This window comes from Mobula hypostoma, chromosome 14 (assembly GCF_963921235.1).
Source record: "Mobula hypostoma chromosome 14, sMobHyp1.1, whole genome shotgun sequence".
NCBI classification, from domain to species: Eukaryota; Metazoa; Chordata; class Chondrichthyes; order Myliobatiformes; family Myliobatidae; genus Mobula; species Mobula hypostoma.
The window spans coordinates 19,709,684-19,727,367 of record NC_086110.1 but is presented as its reverse complement, the minus strand read 5'-3'; the positions used below and the strand labels follow the sequence as shown (position 1 = coordinate 19,727,367).

The following is a 17,684-nucleotide window of genomic DNA, read 5'->3' as shown; positions in this document are numbered from 1 at the left end:
GGTAAGATGAAGGAACGCATACCAATCCTCATAGAGGGATCAGAAGTGGAGAGTGTGAGCAACTTCAAGTTCCTGGGTGTCAAGATCTCTGAGGACCTAACCTGGTCCCAACATATCGATGTAGTTATAAAGAAGGCAAGACAGCGGCTATACTTTATTAGGAGTTTGAAGAGATTTGGCATGTCAACAAATACACTCAAAAACTTCTATAGTTGTACTGTGGAGAGCATTCTGACAGGCTGCATCACTGTCTGGTATGGAGGGTCTACTGCACAGGACCGAAAGAAGTTGTAGAAGGTATCTAGTCAGCTCCATCTTGGGCTAGCCTACAAAGTACCCAGGACATCTTTAGGGATTGGTGTCTCAGAATGGCGGTGTCCATTATTAAGGACCTCCAGCACCCAGGGCATGCCCTTTTTTCACTGTTACCATCAGTTAGGAGATGCAGAAGCCTGAAGGCACACACTCAGCGAATCAGGAATAGCTTCTTCCCCTTTGCCATCCGATTCCTAAATGGACGTTGAATCTTTGGACACCACTTCACTTTTTAAAAATGTACAGTATTTCTGTTGCACATTTTAAAATCTATTCAATATATGTAATTGATTTTCTTTATTATTATTTTTTTTTTCTCTGCTAGATTATGTATTGCATTGAACAACAGCTGCGATGCAGCTAAGTTAACAAATTTCACGTCACATGCTGGTGATAATAAACCTGATTCTGATTCTGAGACTTCTGTACCACATTCCTGATGGCAGCAGCAAGAAGAGAACATGGCCTGGGTGGTGGACATCTCTGATGAATGCTGCTTTCCTGCAACAACGCTCTGTGTTGATGTGCTCAGTGGTGGGGAGAGCTTAACCCGTGATCGACTGGGCTGTATCCACTACTTTTTGTAGGGTTTTCCATTCAAGCACATTGTGTTTCCATACCAGGCTGTGAAGTAACCAGTCAATTTATTATCCACCACACATCTGTAGAAGTTTGTCAAATTTTTAGATGTCATGCCAAATCTTCACAACCTCCTAAGGAAGTAGAGGTACTGGTGTGCTGACTTTGTAATTGCACTTGTGTGCTGGGCCTAGTACAGGTCCTCTGAAGTGATAACACTGAGGAATTTAAAGTTGCTGATGCTCTTCACCTCTGATTCCCGCAGTGAGGACTGGCTCATGTTCTTCCTCCTAATGTCAATAATTAGCTCCTTTGTCACGCTAACGTTGAGTAAGAGGTTATAGCTGTGGCACCACCCACCCAGATGTTCAATCACTCTTCTATATGCTCATTCATCACCAGCTTTGATTCGACCTACGACAGTGGTATTGTCAGCAAAGTTAAGGATGGCTTTGGAGCTGTGCCTAGCCACACAGTCACAAGTATAAAGTGAGTAGAGCAGGGTGCTCAGCACACAGCCTTGTGGTGAACTTGTGCTGATGGAGATTGTCGACGTGATGTTGTCGACAATCCGAACTGATTGGGGTCTGCAAGTGAGGAAATCGATGATCCAATTGCACAGAGGTATTGAGGCCAAGGTCTCGAAGCTTATTGATTAACTTTGAGGAGATGATAGTATTAAATGCTGAGCTGTATTCAATAAAGAGCTTCCCGATGTATGCACCTTTGCTGCCTAGATGTTCCAGGGTTGAATGAAGAGCCAATGAAATGGCATCTGCCGTGTGCCGGTTGGTAAGTTGGAGCAGATCCAAGTCATTTCTCAGGCAGGAGTTGATATGCTTCATCATCAACCTCTCAAGGACTTCATCACAATGGATGTAAGTGCTACTGGACAGTAGTCATTGACACAGGTTACCAGTTCTTCTTAGGCACCAGTATAATTGAAGCTTATTCAAAGCGGATGAGTACCTCCAGACTGCTAAACTGAGATGTTAGAGATGATCAGCACAAGTCATTAAGACTCAGCCATCTGGACTGGATGCTCTCTTAGGGTTCACCCTTCTGAAGGATGCTTGCTTAGCCTTAGAACCTGAAATCACAGGGTCATCGGGAGACTGAGGGAGATCGTTGCTGACTTCTCAATATTTTGATGGTCAAAGCGAGCGTAGAAGGCATTGCGATAATCTGAAAGCAAAGCCCTATGGTCACCTATGCCGCTTGATTTCACTTTGTAAGAGGTGATCATTCAAGCCCTGCCACAGCTGTTGAACATCCCTCAGTGATTCAAGTTTAGCCTGGAATTGCCACTTTGCCTATGCGATGGCTTTCTGGAGATTGTACCCAGACCTTTGTAACTTTCTTGGTCACCAGAAATGAATGCCTCTATCTGACCCTCAGCAGGTTACAGATCTCACGGTTCATCCAGGGCTTCTGGTTGGGGAAGAATCTGAATGATTTTGTGGGTACACACTCACCTATGACTGTTTTTCTAAATTCTGTGATAACCATGGTGTAATCATTCAAATCCATAGACGAGTCTGTGAACATGGCCCAGTCCACTGACTTGAAGCAATCCTGTAGTTGCTCCTCTATGCCTTCTGCAACTACCCCTTTGTTGTCCTAATCTCTGGAGCTTTGCCCTTTAGCCTCTGTCTGTATGCAGGTAGGAAGAGGACAGCCAGTGATCAGATTTTCTGAAATGGAGTATAGTCATGGAACAGTAGACATTCCTTTATCTTAGTATAATAGCGGTGAAGTGTTTTGGGACGTCTGGTGCTGTAGGTTATCTGCACATGGTAATTATGCAGAGATTTCCTCAAACAAGCTCAACTGAAATCTCCGATTATGATATAAAATGCTTTGGGGTGGACTGTTTCTTGTTTGGTGATGGCATCAAGTGCTTGATTATAGTTGGCCGCTGGTAATATATAAATTGCACTCAGGAACATGGAGGGGAACTCTCTTGGTAAATTGGACAGTTGGCATTTGATCGCTAGGTGTTCCAGGTAGGGGGAACATGAGTATGACAAAGCCACCGATTTGGAGTACATCTCCACCTTTTGCCTTTTCCAAAGCAGGAGGTCAGTTATTCCTGTGTATTGAGAAGAGAAACCTTCAGTCTGATCACCGTATCTGGTGTACTGAGTAAGCCATGTTTCGGTAAAACACAGAACACAACAATTTCTCATTTCCTTTTCATAAAGCACTCTTGCGCACAGGTCCTTAATTTAGTTCTCCAGCTACTTCACATTTGCTGGGCAGAGGGGGCCTCATCCCTCTGTTTCAGCCTGGTTTGGCAATTCCCCCCCATCCTCCTTCACCTCGTTTCTGGCCATGGTGATGAACCTTCGTTCTGCTGCTCACTATATATGTCCTTCCCAAAGGATATCACTTAGCATTTGTCTGAATAAAATTTTATTTGCTGCTCCTTTGCTCTCATTCTCAGTTGATCTATTTCCTGTTGTAAACTGGCAACCTTCCTAATTGTCCACCACACCATCACTTTTGGTGTCATTGGCAAACTTACTATTCATGCCACCTACATTCCCAGCAAAATGCTTAATTTATAGAATAAACACTTGTGGACACAGCACTGATCCCTGTGGCACACCATTGGTCAGAGGCCTTTGATCTGAAAATAGCCTTCCACAACCACCCCCTGACTCCTTCCACAACCACCCTCTGACTCCTTCCACCGTCAATTTTGTATGTAGTTGCCTTGCTCACCCTGTATCACATGATCTAACCTTCTGGACAAGCCTACCACGTGGGGCCTTGTCAAAAGCCTTACTGAAGTCCATGAAGACAACATCTGCAAGCTTGACTTCATTAATCGTGCTTACCTTTTCAAAGCAAAACCCAGTTAAACTTGAGAGACAATTTCCCATGCTCAAAGTCGTGCAACTATCCCAAATCAGTCACTGCCTTTCCAAATGAAAATAGATCTCATCTCTCAGAATCCTCTCCGGTTGATTTTCCCATCACAGGCTTTCTAGCCTGACGTTCACTGGTTGTCCTTGCAGCCCTTTGTAAATAACATCATCAAATAGGCTGAAGTCAGCATAGTTTCCTTCAGGGGGAATCTTTCTGACAAATCTCTTGGAATTCTTTGAAGAAATAACAGGCAAGATAGAGAAAGGAGAGTCTGTAGATATTGTTTGTTTGGATTTTCAGAAGGCATTTGATAACGTGTCACACATAAGGCTGCGAAACAAGATGACAGCTTATGGTATTACAGGAAAGATGCTCGCAAGGATAAGAGATTGGCTGACTGGCGGGAGGCAAAAAGTCAGAATAAAGAAGGCCCTTTCTGGTTGACTGCTGGTGACTAGTGTTCCACAGCAATCAGTTTTAGGATCACTCCTTTTCACATTCATGTTCTAGATCACAGAATTGATAGCTTTGTGGTCAAGTTTGCAGATGATACAAAGGTGTGTAGGTGGAGGGCCAGGTAGTGCTGAAGAAGCAGGGCATCTACAGAAAGTCTTTAGCAGGTTAGGGGATTGGGCAAAGTAGTGATAATTGAAATACACGTAGGGAAGTCTATGGTCATGCACTTGGGTAGAAGGAATAAAGGCATATAAATGTGGATGAAATTCAGAGATCAGAGGTTCAAAGGGACTTGTGCAGGATTCCCTAAAAGATGACTAAGGTTGAGTCACTAGTAAGGAAGGAGAATGCAATGTTAGCATTCATTTTGAAAGGACTGGAGTATAAAAGTAAGGATGTAATGCTGAGGCTTTGTAAGGCATTGGTCAGACTGCACTTGGAATGGTGAGTAGTTTTGGGTGACTTCTGAGAATGAATGGGGTTAATGTCTGAGGAGCATTTGATGGTTCTGAGTCTACAGAACATCGAACACTACAGCATGGGAGCAGGCACTTCTGTGCCAAGACCAATTAAAATGGCTAAATAAACTAATCTCTTCTGTCTACACAATGTACAAATCCTTCAATTTTCCTCATATTTTTGTGTCTATTTAAATGTCTCTTAAAAGTGCTTGATGTTTCTGTCTGTATCACCACCCCAGGCAGCCACTACTGGCATCCAAAAATCCCTGTCCCTCACATCTCCTTTGAAATTACCCCTTTCACCTTAAATGCATTCCCTCTGGTATAAGACATTCCAGTCCTGGGGAGAAAGATACCGTCTGTCTACTCTGTCTATGCCTCTTATAAACCTCTATCATAGAAACATAGAAAATAGGTGCAGGAGTAGGCCACTCAGCCCTTCGAGCCTGCACTGCCATTCAGTACGATCATGGCTGATCATTCAACTCAGAACCCTGTACCTGCCTTCTCTCCATACCCCCTGATCCCTTTACCACAAGGGCCATATCTAACTCCCTCTTAAATATAGCCAATGAGCTGGCCTCAACTGTTTCCTGTGGCAGAGAATTCCACAGATTCACCACTCTCTCTGTGAAGAAGTTTTTCCTCATCTCGGTCCTAAAAGGCTTCCCCTTTATCCACAAACTGTGACCCCTTGTTCTGGACTTCCCCAACATCGGGAACAATCTTCCTGCATCAAGCCTGTCCAATCCCTTTAGGATTTTATACGTTTCAATAAGATCCCCCCCTCCCCCAATCTTCTAAACTCCAGAGAGTACAAGCCTAGTCGATCCAGTCTTTCATCATATGAAAGTCCTGCCATCCCAGGAATCAATCTGGTGAACCTTCTTTTTACACCCTCTATGGCAAGAATGCCTTTCCTCAGATTAGGGGACCAAAACTGCACACAATCCTCCAGGTGTGGTCTCACCAAGGCCTTGTGCAACTGCAGTAGTACCTTCCTGCTCCTGTACTCGAATCCTCTTGCTATGAATGCCAGCATACCATTCGCCTTTTTCACCGCCTGCTGTACCTGCATGCCCACTTTCAGTGACTGGTGTACAATGACATCCAGGTCTCGTTGCACCTCCCCTTTTCCTAATCGGCCACATTCAGATAATCTGTTTTCCTGTTCTTGCCACCAAAGTGGATAACCTCACATTTATCCACATTAAATTGCATCTGCCATGAATTTGCCCACTCACCCAACCTATCCAAGTCACCCTGCATCCTCTTAGCATCCTCCTCACAGCTAACACTGCCGCCCAGCTTCGTGTCATCCGCAAACTTGGAGATGCTGCATTTAATTCTCATCTAAGTCATTAATATATATTGTAAACAACTGGGGTCCCAGCACTGAGCCTTGCGGTACCCCACTAGTCACTGCCTGCCATTCTGAAAAGGTCCCGTTTATTCCCACTCTTTGCTTCCTGTCGCCAACCAATTCTCTATCCACATCAATACCATACCCCCAATACTGTGTGCTTCAAGTTTGCACACCAATCTCCTGTGTGGGACCTTGTCAAAAGCCTTTTGAAAATCCAAATATACCACATCCACTGGTTCTCCCCTATCCACTCTACTAGTTACATCCTCAAAAATTTCTATGAGATTCGTCAGACATGATTTTCCTTTCACAAATCCATGCTGAATTTGTCCGATAATTTCACCGCTTTCCAAATGTGCTGTCATCGCATCTTTGATAACTGACTCTAGCATTTTCCCCACCACCGATGTCAGGCTTATCGGTCTATAATTCCCCGGTTTCTCTCTTCAACCCTCGCTGTTCCAGAAAAAACAACCGAAGTCTGCCTGTCCTCTCATTATGGCATGTGCCCTCTAATCCAGGCAACATCCTGATAAACCTCTTCTGCAGCCTCTCCAAAGCCTCAACATCCTTCCTATGGTGGGTTTATCAGAACTAAATGCAATACTCTATGTACTCACTGCTGTTATGGAGAATGAACATAACATTGTTCTTTAATTGCTACTCATTGACAGGCAAAACAATATTAATTAATCATCAAATTAATTAATCGCAACAATATTTCTTTTCATCCAATTGAAATTTGCTATCTCCCCAGTTTTTTAATATATCTAAGAATAGTGCACATCCATTTCCATACTATTCTCAATCTTGAGTGTCCCTAAAGATCCTTGTGACAAATTTTCCATTTAATCAGCCTCATTCAACTGAACTGAGCCCACCATTGTGTTTCCTTTATGATTTGGGAGTATATTGGTAGACAAGGTTTCCTGAAGCACACTTCAGAAGTTTCCCCTTCACAGTCTGTTAGGATATTAAGTTTCCCATTATTACTACTCAATGTTTTTGCACAGGCAGCATGCATTTCCAATAATGTAGTGTGTTTAACTAAAGTAAAATAATAATTAAACCGTTAAGTGGATGGAATGGGATTCATTTCCTCATGTAACCTTTGATTTAAATTGGTAAATGCTTATGATTTGGCAGAGATTTACACATAATGTAAAATATTTTTCTTATGAATGTTTGTTGTATGCTCTTTCTTTCTTTTAAAAAAAATGCAGCCGAGTTTTGTTAGTGCGATGGGACCACCAGGACGCAGTGCAATGGACAACATTGAAGTGGCTTATGCTCGACAGGTGTGTAAGGGCTATCTGAAGTTATGTTACTATTTATTTTAATTAAAGATACAACAGAGTAATGAGCCCTTCCAGCCTAATGAGCATACACCCCATAGTTACACCCATGTGATCAACTTACTGACTAACCTGTCTGTTTTTGGAATATGAGAGGAAACCAGAGCACCTGGCGGAAACCTACGCAGTAATGGGGAGAAGGGACAAACTCCTTACAGGTAGTGGTGGGAAATGCACCTGTGTCACTGGTACTATAATAATGTTATGCTAAACACTACCGCGCTGCTCAAATTTGATGGTTTTGGCTTTTTTGAGATTGGATGTGTTTTTGATAAGCTTTGGAGGATTTTTTTAAATTGAAATTTTTTTGTACTTGGAGATTGTTGTAAAACTATTTGCAATGTTAATATAAGCACTATTTATAAAAGCCTGAGATTTTTTCTTGATGTAAAGTTGCTGCCAACTGATCACCATAAGTTAAACCTGGTATGATTTCATTGATCTATATAGATCCACTTCTAATATTTTAACAAAGAATTATATAAAGTTGTTACTGTCAGCTCTTATATTCCTATTTTAAGCAATTTTGAATGTTTAATTTTTAAAAACATAAGAAAACTATAAAAGAAAAATAATCTTCTGTGAAGTTGGTTTTTGTATGATTCTTCTCACTAAACCCATCATTTTGCTGGAAGACATGATTGCAGTTCATTTAGCCATCTTTAGCTACCTTATATTATCAACCTCAGAAATGTTTGGAAATGGTTTCTTGTCATAGGTACCTTGACAAGACATGAAAAGTCTTTGACATAAGTGCCCTTTAATGAGAAATTGACCTGGTGTACGACTCTGCAAAAATCTAAATGAAAAGGAAATGGGCAATGAAGTAAAATACATTCATAATTACATACATTGTGGGCAGGTGTAATTCACGCTCATATTCAAACGTAGCAAGTATAACAGGAATGGTGTATTCATCCAGTTACTTTGTTTCCATCATGATACAGTGGCATGCAAAAGTTTGGGCACCCCTAGTAAAATTTCTGTTACTGTGAATAATTAAGCGAGTAGAAGAGGACTGACGAAGGATCCTGGCCTGAAACGTCGACTGTGCTTCTTCCTATGGATGCTGCCTGGCCTGCTGTGTTCCACCAGCATTTTGTGTGTGTTGCTTGAATTTCCAGCATCTGCAGATTTCCTTGTGTTCGTGTTACTAAGTACTGACCATGCAGCATGCCCAAACTTTTGGTTCGGGCCCTTTTCCTTTTTTGTTATTTTGAAACTGTAGAAGATGGAAATTAAAAAAGTAATCTTGCTTAAAATATTAAAGAAATGTGTCATCTTTAACTTTATGCCTTTTGGAAATCAGGTCATCTTTTACTCGCTTAGCTATTCACAGTAACAGAAATTTTGACCAGGGGTGCCCAAACTTTTGCATGCCACTGTAAATCTATTATCTATTGCTACTGCAAATAAATATCAGCCTGCCCATATTATTGGTCTACATTTCTTCATTCTGTTACACACTGCAAGTAAGTAATTTTTTAGGTAAATTCATGCAAAATCTTTCAACCTAAACTCTGAAGGTTGATTTTTTTAAAATCTCTCAATTGCAGATTTACATATATAATGAAAAGGTTGTGAATCAGCATCTTCAACCAAATCTAGGAGATCTTTGCAGTTCTGTAGCTGAATCTTTGGATGACAAGGTACACGGACATGGAATTTGTTATTCCATTCAACACAGAAATGGTTGTTTTCTTTTGTACTACATAATCAACCCAAATTTTTTTCACTTTAGCACTAATAGTAATAATTTTATAAATGCCATTTTATGGTGTACAATCCTTATGTAGATTTTAATAAAAAATCAATGTTTTTAATACAAAAATATCCTTATAAAACTATGGAAATATTTATTTTACTAACACTGCCTTTGCATTTAATATGAATTTATTTATATGGTGTTCAGCTTCACCTTTGTGGCAGGCATCCCTCTCCTGCATCCACCTGAGAACTTAAACACTGAGCTTTAAATGTGAGAATAATTCATTCATTGATTATCTCATTACATTTGAGAATCATTGAATTTCCAGTATCTGCAGAATTTCTGTTATTTGAGAATCATTAACAGGTTTTTCTTTGGATTACAGATTGAGTTCAGCTTAAGCTATGTCTTTGTATTCTGATCTGGTAATGTTATTTTATATTTTGTTTATTATTGGAAATACAGTGGATTCCAGTTAACTCAAATGCATCGGGACAGGTACATTTTGGCCCAATTAAGTGGCTGTTCCAATTAGCCAAAGTTTTATGGAAATATTGAAAAAAGACAAGTTGAGGAACAAATGACGTATTTAAATGAAATTCAGAACAAATTAGAATACCATCAATACCACTGTTGTGTTGACTACCATCAATTCATTGTCGACTCATGGCGACCCACTGGATAGTGTAGTTATCGTTGAGGTTTTTGTGGCAAGCTACGGAAATAGATTGCCAGGCCTGCCTTCTGCGCAGATACTGCTGCTGCCCAGATTGGGACCCGGCCAGGTTCGAACTCAGGATCATCTGCCTCGAAGTCCATTTCTGATGCCACTACACCACTGGCTGTACCCTCAATACCACTATAGTACTGCTACTACTACTACGTCGACTCAGGCCTAGGGGGCCGGTGTCAAGCACGATGACGGACTCTCCACCTCTCCCCCTCCCTCATCAGTCTGTTCAGTTCATCTATGTTAGCTGTCTTCCAGGAGCGTGTTGACCATAGTCTTGGGAGGACGCCCAGGGTTCGTCCTCCCGTGCTTGGGCTCCCATATGATGACTAGGCTGGCAGGTAGCTCGGGGTGGCGTAGACAGTGCCTCGCTAGTTGCAGTCTTCTCGCCTCGATTTTAGTGGAGAGCATTGGTAGGTTGTTACAGAGCTCTACGTTCGTCATGTGCTGTTGCCAACTCACATCAAGAGCCATCCGGAGCATTTGTGTATAGCAACCATCTAGAGACTTTCGCATCGTCTTGGTGAGTGTCCACGTCTCGCATCCGTACGCGAGAATGAACTCTATGACTGCTATGAAAATCCTATAGTACTATAAAACTAAATTTGTTCCTTAATAGTTATCAATGTACATAGAACATAGAATAATACGGCACAGTACAGGCCCTTCGGCCCATAATGTTGTGCCGACCCTCAAACCCTGCCTCACATAGAAACCCCCACCTTAAACTCCTCCATATACCTGTCTAGTAGTCTCTTAAACTTCTCTAGTGTATCTGCCTCCACCACTGACTCAGGCAGTGCATTCCACGCACCAACCACTTTCTGAGTAAAAAACCTTGCTCTAATATCCCCCTTGAACTTCCCACCCCTTACCTTAAAGCCATGTCCTCTTGTATTGAGCAGTGGTACCCTGGGGAAGAGGCGCTGGCTATCCACTCTATCTATTCCTATTATTATCTTGTACACCTCTATCATGTCTCCTCTCATCCTCCTCCTCTCCAAAGAGTAAAGCCCTAGCTCCCTTAATCTCTGATCATAATGCATACTCTCTAAACCAGGCAGCATCCTGGTAAATCTCCTCTGTACCCTTTCCAATGCTTCCACATCCTTCCTATGGTGAGGTGACCAGAACTGGACACAGTACTCCAAGTGTGGCCTAACCAGAGTTTTATAGAGCTGCATCATTACATTGCGACTCTTAAACTCTATCCCTTGACTTATGAAAGCTAACACCCCATAAGCTTTCTTAACTACCCTATCCACCTGTGAGGCAACTTTCAGAGATTGGTGGACATGTACGCCCAGCTCCCTCTGCTCCTCCACACTACCAAGTATCCTGCCATTTACTTTGTACTCTGCCTTGGAGTTTGTCCTTCCGAAGTGTACCACCTCACACTTCTCTGGGTTGAATCAGCCCACTTCTGCATCCTATCAACGTCTCTGCAATCTTTGACAATCCTCTATACTATCTACAACACCACCAGCCTTTGTGTCGTCTGCAAACTTGCCAACCTACCCTTCTACCCCCACATCCAGGTCATTAATAAAAACCAAGAGAAGTAGAGGTCCCAGAATAGATCCTTGTAGGATACCACTAGTCACAATCCTCCAATCTGAATGTACTCCCTCCACCACGACCCTCTGCTTTCTGCAGGCAAGCCAATTCTGAATCCACCTGGCCACACTTCCCTGGATCCCACGCCTTCTGACTTTCTGAATAAGCCTACTGTGTGGATCCTTGTCAAATGCCTTACTAAAATCCATATAGATCACATCCACTGCACTACCCTCATCTATATGCCTGGTCACCTCCTCAAAGAACTCTTATCAGGCTTGTTAAACACGATCTGCCCCTCACAAAGCCATGCTGACTGTCCCTGATCAGACCATGATTCTCTAAATGCCCAGAGATCCTATCACTAAGAATCTTTTCCAACAGCTTTCCCACCACAGACGTAAGGCTCACTGGTCTATAATTACCCGGACTATCCCTACTACCTTTTTTTTTACAAGAGGACAACATTCGCCTCCCTCCAATCCTCCAGTACCATTCCTGTGGACAACGAGGACATAAAAGATTCTAGCCAGAGGCTCAGCAATCTCTTCCCTCGCCTCATGGAGCAGCCTGGGCAATATTCCTTCAGGCCCCGGGGACTTATCCGTCTAATGTATTTTAACAACTCCAACACCTCCTCTCCCTTTATATCAACATGCCCCAGAACATCAACCTAATTCATATTGTCCTCACCATCATCAAGTTCCCTCTCATTGGTGAATACCGAAGAGAAGTATTCATTGAGGACCTCGCTCACTTCCACATCCTCCAGGCACATCTTCCCACCTTTATCTCTGATCGGTCCTACCTTCACTCCTGTCATCCTTTTTTTCTTCACATAATTGAAGAATGCCTTGGGGTTTTCCTTTACCCTACTCGCCAAGGCCTTCTCATGCCCCCTTCTTGCTCTTCTCAGCCCCTTCTTAAGCTCCTTGCTTCCCTATATTCCTCAATAGACCCATCTGATCCTTGCTTCCTAATCCTCATGTATGCTGCCTTCTTACACCTGACTAGATTTTCCACCTCACTTGTCACCCATGGTTCCTTCACCCTACCATTCTTTATCTTCCTCACCAGGACAAATTTATCCTTAACATTCTGCAAGAGTTCTCTAAACATCGACCACATGTCCATAATACATTTCCCTGCAAAAACATCATCCCAATTCACAACCGCAAGTTCTAGCCTTATAGCTTCATAATTTGCCCTTCCCCAATTAAAAATTTTTCTGTCCTCTCTGATTCTATCCTTTTCCATGATAATGCTAAAGGCCAGGGAGCGGTGGTCACTGTCCCCCAGATGCTCACCCACTGAGAGATCTGTGACCTGACATGGTTCATTACCCTAGTACTAGATCTAGTATGGCATTCTCCCTAGTCGGCCTGTCCACATACTGTGACAGGAATCCGTCCTGGACACACTTAACAAACTCTGCCCCATCTAAACCCTTGGAGCTAATCAGGTGCCAATCAATATTAGGGAAGTTAAAGCCACCCATGATAACAACCCTGTTATTTTTGCACCTTTCCAAAATCTGCCTCCCAATCTGCTCCTCTGTATCTCTGCTGCTGCCAGGGGGCCTATAGAATACCCCCAATAGAGTTAACTGCTCCCTTCCTGTTCCTGAATTCCACCCATACTGACTCAAAAGAGGATCCTGCTACATTACCCACCCTTTCTGTAGCTGTAATAGTATCCTTGTCCAGTAATGCCATCCCTCCTTCCCTTTTTCCGCCCTCTCTATCCCTTTTAAAGCACTGAAATCCAGGAATATTGAGAATCCATTCCTGACTTGGTGCCAGCCAAGTCTCTAATGGCCACTACATCATAATTCCATGTATTTATCCAAGCTCTCAGTTCATCACCTTTGTTCCTGATGCTTCTTGCATTGAGGTACACACATTTCAGCCCTTCTCCCTTACTGTCTTTACAGTAAGGGATGGGATGGCAGGACTTTCATATGATGAAAGACTGGGTCAACTAGGCTTATACTCGTTGGAATTTAGAAGATTGAGGGGGGATCTTATTGAAATGTATAAAATCCTAAAGGGATTAGACAGGCTAGATGCAGGAAGATTGTTCCCGATGTTGGGGAAGTCCAGAATGAGAGGTCACAGTTTGAGGATAAAGGGGAAGCCTTTTAGGACTGAGATGAGGAAAAACTTCTTCACAGAGAGAGTGGTGAATCTGTGGAATTCTATGCCACAGGAAACAGTTGAGGCCAGCTCATTGGCTATATTTAAGAGGGAGTTAGATATGGCCCTTGTGGCTAAAGGGATCAAGGGGTATGGGGGGAAGGCTGGTACAGGCTTCTGAGTTGGATGATCAGCCATGATCATACTGAATGGCAGTGCAGGCTCGAAGGGCCGAATGGCCTACTCCTGCATCTATTTTCTATTTTCTATTTACACCCTTTATTCTGCTTCTCTTTCCTCAAAGCCTGACTATAAATCATGAATTCCCAACCTTGGGACCATGGACCCCTTTAATGATGTTGGTCCATGGCATAAACACAGCTGGGAACCCCTGCTGTAAATGAAGAAAATTAGTGCGGATATCTAGTGCAGATAATGGAATGCCTTCATACAATGTTTTCAATAATTTCATCCTCCAAATCTTCATTTTCAATCATTCATGATTGTTGATACTTTTAAATTCTTCGTAGTTTCTAACTTGTTGAAGTAGTGTACTCCTTTCATTTCCACTCCCAGCCATTTCTGGCATCTGCATGTCTGAATGGTTGAAATTCCAGTGAGCAAAACAGCTCCGAATAGTCTTACTGCTTATTTTTCACCAAGTGGACACTATAGGCAGTAGTTAGAAATTGTTCGACAGAAGTCTCTTGTACCGATTAAGCGATGTGGTGTCCCAAATAAAGGAAGGGAATCCAGTTATTTTCTAAATTAGTTTTTAATTCTTTAAGAGTTGTGCAGATTAACCGATGGCCTAAATTACTGAAATCCACTGTGTCTCCAAATGAAGGTCAGTGTGTCATCTGCGTTGTTTCATTTTGTTTAAATGTTTCAAATGGCAGTAATAATTCTCCCCTCCCCTCTATGCTATTCATAGAAGATGGTTTCTATTCTCCCCTTTAGCTGAAAAATGTCCAATGGGGTGAAAAGGAGCAAAAAGTAATCAAAAATTATTTTTTTGAATTAGGGCTATGAGAAAGAGACACTTATGTTTGCTCATTAATTCAATTGTGATCATAATGGTACAATGTTGCAGAGATCTGTAATTGTAAGAAAAATGTTCTTTTGTGGTCTGTGAATTCAGTGCTGGGAACTGCTGCTTTGAAGAAAGGTTTTCAGCAAGAGAAGTAACCATGAATTTCCAAGAATCCATATTCCTCAAGGCCATTATTTGTTATATAAATGAAAGCAGTTTACTTGTTTAATTTCTTGTAGAATGTCTCTGAATTGTGGGCAATGGTGAAGCAGATGACTGACGTTCCACTGGTACTTGCCTCAGAGACACTGAAGAGCCGTACCAGTTTGGAGATGCAGATGGCATTTGTTAAACAAGCCCTGTGTTTTCTGGAGCAGAGGTGAGAGGTGACCTTGCAAAAATACCTGGCATCCTATTGATTTGTTAAGAACTGTACATTCAAGTCTGAAAAAATTTTGATGGCCCTTGGAATCATCGTAGCTGATGGTTATTTAAACAGAAAACAGGGTTTAATTATTGTTATCTTAAGATTATATGTAAGAGATGAAACTTGTTCCTGTACAATTCATTGTGTAACCTATTTTCCTGTTTCATGTTTTCATTCAAAGCTACAAGAATTATGTAATGGCGACAGTCTATGGAAACCTACAGCAGGCTCAACTTGGTGGTGTTCCTGGGACTTATCAACTGGTCCGTAGCTTTCTTAATATTAAATTGCCAGGACCTTTGCAAGGACTTCAGGTATGAGCACTTAACATATTGGAATGTATCTTTACCTTTTGTTCAATATTAAGGGAAAAGAAACTCAGCTTCTAAAGTTCACTAATTTTTCCAAAATCTACCAAGTCTCCCACTTTCATGCTGCTCATGGTTCAAAGTAAACTTGTTACCCAAGTACATAATATGTCACTGTATACAATCCTGAGATTCATTTTCTTGTGGGTATTCTTAGTGTATCCAAGAACCATATTGAAATCAATGAAAGAAATATGCAGAAGACACAAACTGTGCAAATACATAAAGGGGAAAGAATAAATAAGCAACAGATATCGAGAACATGAGGAGTGAGGAAATTGAGAATCCAATTGCACAAGGAGATATTGAGGCCAAGGTCTTGAGGTTTATTGATTATTTTTGAGGGGATGATAGTACTGAATGCCAAGCTGTAGTCATAAAGAGAATCCTGAATTATGGATCATTGCTGTCCAATTGTTCCAGAGTTGAGAGAAGAGCCATTGAGATGACCTTTGCTGTGGAGTTGTGCCAGTAGGCAAATTGGAGCGGCACTAAGTCGCTTCTCAGGCAGGAGTTGTGTTTCATTACCCATCTCTCAAAACACTTCACTGTGGATGTAGGCACTACTGTACAATAGTCATTGAGGCAGGTTACCATGTTTTTCTTGGGCATCGATATGATTGAGGCCTGCTTGAAGCAAGTGTAAGCTCAGACTGCCAAAGCGAGAGGTTAAAGATATTGAACACTCCAGCCAGTTGATCAGCACATCTTTAGTACTTGGCTTGGTACCCCATCTCGGTTGGATGCTTTCCATGGGTTCACCCTCCTAAAGGATGTTCTCACGTCCACCTCAGAGACTGAAATCACAAGGTCATTGGAAGCTGTGGGAGTTCGTGAAGGTTTCTCCATGCTGTGAAAGTAAACTCGAGCATAGAAGCCATTGAGCTCATCTGGAAGCTTGATTTCACTTTGTAATTCAAGCCCTGCCACAGCTTTCGAGCATCCTTCATTGATTCAAGTTTAGTCCAGAATTTCGCCCATGAGATGGCTTTCCGAGTGTTACCTGGACCTCTTTGGGTCGCCAGACCTGAATGCCTCCAGTCTGGATATCTGGGTTCATCCAGGGCTTCTGGTTGGGGAAGACAGCAATTTTGTGGGAAAACACTCGTCTATGACCATACATGGTGTTTTCATTAAGATCCACGGATGAGTCATTGAACACAGTCCAGGCCACCGACTCGAAGCAATCTCATAGTCGCTCCTCTGTCTTCTGTGACCACTTCTTCATTGTCTTTATTTCTGGATTCTTGCTTTTTTGCCTCCACCTATATGCAGGTGGGAGAAGGACAGCCAAATGATTTTCCAAAATGTGGTCTGGGCATGGAACGGTAGGCATTACTTATCGTTGTATAGAAGTGGTCTAGTGTGTTGGGACCTCTCGTGATATAGGGTGTGCTGATATTAATTGGGCAATGATTTCTTCAAACAGGCTCGGTTAATGTCCCTGAATATGATTTGAAATGTGTTGGGAGGGATTATTTCTGCCACAGTAGACAGTAGCATGCAGTATCTCAAGTGTCTGATTATTCCACTGATGGATCACAGAGGAGAAATTCTTTGTTAAGTAGTATGGTTGGCAGTTGACCATTATGTGTTCCAGATCAGGAGGGAATATGAGTACGACTAAACCGTCGCATTGGAGAATCACAGCATGTTATAAAACACACACCCCACCTTTTAGTTTTTCCTAAACAGAAGTTCAGTCCATCTGGTGTATCGAGAAGCCTTTGGGTTTGATTGCTGAATCTGGCATGCTGGGAATAAGTATTATCTCAGTAAAGCACAGAACACAATTGTTCTTTTCCCCTCAATACAGCAACATTGCCTGCAGGTCCTCATTCTTGTTCTCAAGTAAGCTTGTTAGCTCATTTGCTAACAAGACACTGGGTAGAGGATTCTTATTGCTCTGTCTTTAGATTCTCTTCTCTCCTGCCTCGTTTCTGGCCATGACAGTGAGCCTTTATCCACTTAGAGATGCCGTACCTGCTTGCTTGAGAGTTAAGTCCGCTGAGTCCTTCAGAAGACTGTGGAATTTGTAGTTCATTAAGTTGGTTTAAAAAGTACATTGCTTAAGGGGGAATTAAATGCCGCAGATTGCACTGAGAGTAATTCAAAAGGGGTATATTTAGTTTTTTAAGCAGCCCACAGAACTTTGCTGTGGTTCATCAGTGCCACCTTGAATACAGATAGCTTGCTGTTTGGTTAGTCTAATATAGAAAAAAAACGGAAAGATACATGGGTAGGATGTACCCAGTTCTACTTGCCCCTATCTCTTCCTCTGGCAGCTCACTGCATGTTCCCACATCCATATGTGTGAGAA

General features: G+C 42.1%; 1 protein-coding gene across 11 annotated transcripts in view; it reads left to right on the top strand.

Annotated features, from left to right (window-relative positions):
* The window catches only part of nup93 (nucleoporin 93), a 241,711-nt gene that overhangs the window by 179,817 nt on the left and 44,210 nt on the right, over nucleotides 1–17,684 (top strand). For all 11 annotated transcript variants that reach the window (XM_063066763.1, XM_063066768.1, XM_063066771.1 and 8 more), the window contains 4 exons: nucleotides 7,275–7,349; nucleotides 8,963–9,055; nucleotides 14,809–14,948; nucleotides 15,178–15,310. In XM_063066763.1, coding sequence (XP_062922833.1) covers nucleotides 7,275–7,349; nucleotides 8,963–9,055; nucleotides 14,809–14,948; nucleotides 15,178–15,310 — 441 coding nt within the window. The remainder of the gene's footprint in view (nucleotides 1–7,274; nucleotides 7,350–8,962; nucleotides 9,056–14,808; nucleotides 14,949–15,177; nucleotides 15,311–17,684) is intronic.